We start from the raw sequence: 5,461 nt of genomic DNA, 5'->3' as shown, positions 1-5,461 counted from the left end.
GCTATCACACAGCAGTACAGGAATAAACAAGTTACCACAAACTAACTCCAGGAATAAACACTCAGAAGACATGTGTTGACAACAGGAAGGAGGCTAAAAACAGTGCACTTGATGGATTAAAATCATTCAGTATTTACAGTTCCTAGGAATGTCATGAGTTTTCCAAAACCATGGTTGTCTCTCCTTCTCTCTGATGGTTCCAGTAAACTTGCCTTATATTTTGGGGGGATGAAAACTTCATCTCTTGAAGAAGTAGCTATTTTAAAGGCAAAAGGACAACTGTCAACATAACACACTAGCTTTATTAGGAAAATGAAAACAGAATTATTTTCTCTTCATTCTCAAACACTGGAGATTCAAAAACTAAAATACATTTCATTCATTGTGCTAATGAAACAAAGTGTCACCTGAGAAAAACAATGTAGCAAGTATTACTTTGAATCAAAAATTAAGAAGTTCCTAACTCTTATTTTCATATACAACTAAACTATTCATTGAAGAAACAAAGATGGAAAATAGAAGGGAAAACCTGTAGATAATGGTGGTCAAATCACTAGATGGAAACTGAGAAGCTGACTATTCCATGATATAATTTTATGAATGAAAACCGCTTAAACCAGAACTTATATCTTGTAAAGCAAACAAACACACACACACACACACACACACACACACACACACACACACAGCCATGGTGGTACACACCATTAATCCCACCACTTGGGAGACAAAAACAGGCAGGCAAATCTCTGTGATTTCAAGGCCAGCACAATCTATATAGTGAGTTCCAGGCCAAAGACGTCTAGATAATAAGACACTGCATGAAAAAAAAATGTTGAAAAAAGGTAAATTTAACATATTTGTACTGTGGCAATTTGAATGTCATTACTGCAACACAGCCATAATATAAATTCAGAGGAAAGTAATGTAAAGCTCATAAACCACATTCTGGTACAAAAAGGTTCTAAACAAATGTAGCTTTATCTATTGAGGATACATTTTTAAGAATTCTGAAATTATAAAAACACACTTTGCAGATATTTTAAGTCTTAAAGAGATGCATAACAGCATATAGAAAATTATTATTTTAAAGTTTAGCATATGTTCATGTTATTTTTAAAATAGGTGAAACTTTGAAATTATAATGGTTTACAAACTAGAGAGAGTTTTTAACTTTTAACACAAATGTGGTCTGGTAAGTTAAATGGTCTTAATTGAATATATGGAGGTACAAAAGTATTTGCAATATATAAATATGTAAATAATGTGAAAATCATATATTAAGGTATGTGAATTCCTTGACTTACATCTTGAATATATTACTGACAGCAGTCTCAAGAAAGCTAAAATTTTCAGTAACAAAGTTATAATGACAGCTAATGCAAGGAGGAGATGATATTTAGCATTTTGAACAGCATGTAAAAAAGGAATGACTTTATTCACTAGTATCTCTCGTTTCAAATACAAGAAAATATCAAGATCAAACTTAAGACATACAAAAATTTTAAAAGTCAAAATCAGTGACAGGAGCTGAGTTAATAGCTCAGTAAATAAAATGTTTGCCAACATAAGGACCTGAGTTCATTTCCCCAGCAACTACATAAAAAGCCGGTGCTGTGGTGCACACCTGTGCACCTCATTCATAGGAAGATCCATGGCGTTCACTGGCTAGCTAGCTTTGCCAAATCAGCAAACCCCAGGTTCAGTGAGATATTTTGTCTCAGAAAGTAACATGGAAAGCAGTAGAGGAGGATACCTGATGTGAACCTCTAGACTCAAGATGCACGCATATGCACATACACATACATGAACACCTCTAATACACACATACATGCAAATATCATACACCGATACAAAACAGTTTGTCAGTGACAAAACTGTATACAGATGAAGCCCAAAAAAGAAGGTACTGACCCTTTCAGTGTATAAACCAGTGGTGTGGGTATGTATATACTGATAAAGTGTTCCTTACACATCGATTACCAATCTATGACTGTGTCAGTTTGGGTTGCTATCTGAGCTTAGAGAATAGAACAGTCCACAATGTCAACAAGCTTTCTTTCTCAGAGAAAGTGCTGAAGTAGAATAGCCTGACACTGAAGCACAGATACACAGTGCAGACAATGGAGTTTCAGGCAACTCTTGGTAATGTGGCATTCAACCCAAACATCGAAATATGTAGTCATTCCCAGTCGGTACACAGGAAGCATGTATACTATTTTAACTTGATTTTGAACTTGGTGGTATTAATACATCATTAAATATTTCTCATACTCAACACACTGAAAGAATAAAGGATATATGTTTTATTTTCTCAGCTTGGATAAACATTTTCACATGTAGTCAATTGTATATCCCAGTAAACAGTGTGTATGAATTGCACTCTAACAGAGAAATATAAAAAGAGTGATGCTATAAACCAACATATAAGTTTCAACTTAAAAGAGAAAACATGCTTCATAAATGCATGCTTAATCATCATGATAAAATGTAAAGTTATAGCAAAAGCAAGAGAACTTGTTCGTTGAATCCACATGAGTTGTTACATGTTTATATTTTATCAAGGACCAAATATTCTAGGAAAGAAATATGAATGTGCACCTTTCAAATACAAGAGAAATCTTAGACTACAAAGACAATAATTTTATTGAATCAGAACACACTGTGATTCAAATCTAATACAACAAGAAAACCTAATTAGATAAAGATTACAAGTACAACAATGAAGAATATAAATGTCATAAATTTGGGTTGATCTTTAAGATATATCACAAACTATGAAGCCAATCAACTAAAGTAAATTATTGAGTAGCTAAACACTCAAGAATATCAACAGTATCAGCTTCCACTTGCAGAAGAAACTACACAGGAATAAGTTCACTATAACAGTCACAGTTCACTGCTCTCTGGCCCTGCATCTTTTCAAAGAAGACACGTCTACATTTCATGTGAGGATTGAATAACTCAGTAGTTAGTGATGAAGAACAACACAATAACCACCTTCATTCTGTTGGGACTAACAGATGATCCTCAACTTCAGATTCCAATATTTATGTTTCTATTTTTTGCCTACACACTCAGCATAGCTGGGAATCTGACAATCATAGCCCTCACTATATTGGACTCCCACCTTAAAATGCCCATGTACTTTTTTCTACAAAATTTCTCCATATTAGAAATTTCTTTTACATCTGCTTGTATCCCTCGATATTTATATAATATAGCAACAGGAGACAGGTCAATCACTTATGATATTTGTGTCATTCAAGTGTTCTTTACTGATGTTTTTGGAGTAACTGAATTTTTTCTTCTGGCCATAATGTCCTATGATCGTTATGTGGACATCTGCAAACCCCTGCATTATGTAACCATCATGAACAGTAAGGTGTGTCAGACACTCGTTCTCTGCTGCTGGATGGCTGGCTTGCTCATTATACTCCCACCACTTACTCTGTTCCTAAACTTGAGATTCTGTGACTCAAATGTTATTGATTATTTCTTCTGCGATGCATCTCCTATCTTGAAGATTTCATGCTCAGACACTTGGCTCATAGAGCAGCTGGTGATTATTTGTGCACTGCTGACCTTCATTCTGACCCTTGTGTGTGTTACTCTGTCCTATGTACATATTGTCAAGACCATTCTAAGATTCCCCTCTGTCAAGCAAAGGAAAAAGGCCTTTTCCACCTGTTCTTCTCACATGATTGTAGTTTCCATCACCTATGGAAGTTGTATTTTCATTTACATCAACCCTTCGGCAAAGGATTCGGTGACTATCAATAAAGGAGTAACAGTTCTGATGACATCAATTGCTCCCATGCTGAATCCATTCATTTATACTCTAAGAAATAAGCAAGTTAGACAAGCCTTCAGTGATTCCTTCAAAAAGATTGTCATGATCTCAATGAAGAAAAAGACTGATCAAATATAGAAATAAAATATTAATTAAACAGAAGCCATTAAGCTCCATATGTGTTTTTCTCTTCATTGGGTGACTTTCACAAAAATTAATGAGAAAGGACCAAAAGAATATATGTGATATAAAAACAGAGGTTGAGAGAACATTTTGAGGGAGGCTTAAGTGAGAATAGGGAGCTAAGGGAGAGAAGATCATGAGAAGAGAGTTAACTATAACTAATGATGTATAAAAAAACATAAAAACCCACAACTTTATAAGCAAACTAAAAATATTTTGAATGCTTTTGAACAGAAATAATCTGACTGGGTAGATTACAGCGTTCCCAGAAGTTATTGGGTTATGAAATTAAAATCCCAGTGCCAGGTATAGGCTACCTACCTCTCTTCTTACATCTACCTACATTGTCTTCATTATGGAAGCCCCCTAAGACTTCCAAAATAATATAAGCTATTAATCCTGCTCTTGGCTACCCACCATAACTAGATGACATAACCTCATGGTTCAAGACATTCCACACTTCACTTATAAGACATGGATTAAATCAACATGAAACTGAGCTAGAAGATTCTTTCCCAATGGGTAGCTTTTGTTGTAGCTGAAGATGCTATGCAGGGTACTGGGAGGGGGGATACCTATCAATTTCTTATCCAAATAGGACATCATACTATACTAATATTAACATTCTATGTGAGATGTACTTGTTTACTCAGCAGAGATATATATGCTACAGGGATAACCAATCACTATATAGTTGCATTTAAGATCCTCCATACTGCAAGAAATGTGTGTCTAATAATGTAGATATGGTAAGTTAATGGATAGAGGCCATACAACCTAGGTGGGGAACATGCTACTGTCATGTAGCTAATTGGCCACGTCAAACTGGGTTCCACATACTTGTATTTATTTTAAAAATTAGTGCTGTCTTCAATGCTAGCCAGAGTAGCTTTTTCTAAAGGGGTCAAAGTGCACGAAGGCTCCCGGAAAGGGCGGTGCAGATCTTCCTGGTTGCTGCCGCTGCAGAGAGCTCGTAGGCAGCACCCCACGAGCAAACTTGAGTCTCGGGACCACAGGTAAGACCAACTATTCTGCTGCAAGAGATCTGCCTGGTGAAATCAGGACACACAGAGGCAAAATTCCTCTGGGACCGGGCACTTCCTGTGTTTACCTGGAGTCCCAAACCCGCGGATCCCGGCCCGCAGCAGCTCTCTGCTCCCAAACCCCGTGAGACGGAGACCTCACCGCCTGGTCAGGTGGGCACTCCTGAGGCTGCACAGCAGAAGGGACCACCAACACTGCCCACCCCTGCCCACATCCCTGGCCCAAGAGGAAACTGTATACGGCCTCTGGGTTCCCGTGGGGGAGGGCCCAGGAGTGGTAGGTCCCCTGCACCTGAGACACCACCGGAACCTGAAGGGACAGACCAGATAAACAGTTCTCTGCACCCAAATCCCGTGGGGGGTAGAGCTAAACCTACAGAGAAGCAGACACGTCTGGGAAACCAGAAGAGACTGCACTCTGCACAAATCTCTGATGCCAGAG

The 5,461-nt window shown here is 37.5% G+C and overlaps 1 protein-coding gene across 1 annotated transcript; it reads left to right on the top strand.

The window, feature by feature from the left end:
• The first annotated feature begins 2,977 nt into the window (after positions 1 to 2,977).
• Or6c202e (olfactory receptor family 6 subfamily C member 202E) lies at positions 2,978 to 3,931 on the top strand. Its single transcript, NM_001000587.1, is given in 1 exon segment — positions 2,978 to 3,931. A coding segment is annotated over 1 exon segment (954 nt).
• Positions 3,932 to 5,461: the final 1,530 nt, after the last annotated feature.

The sequence above is a fragment of the Rattus norvegicus genome, chromosome 7, assembly GCF_021556685.1.
Source record: "Rattus norvegicus strain SHRSP/BbbUtx chromosome 7, alternate assembly SHRSP_T2T, whole genome shotgun sequence".
NCBI lineage: Eukaryota > Metazoa > Chordata > Mammalia > Rodentia > Muridae > Rattus > Rattus norvegicus.
The sequence above is the reverse complement of the archived record's forward strand: the minus strand, read 5'-3'. Positions and strand labels throughout refer to the sequence as shown.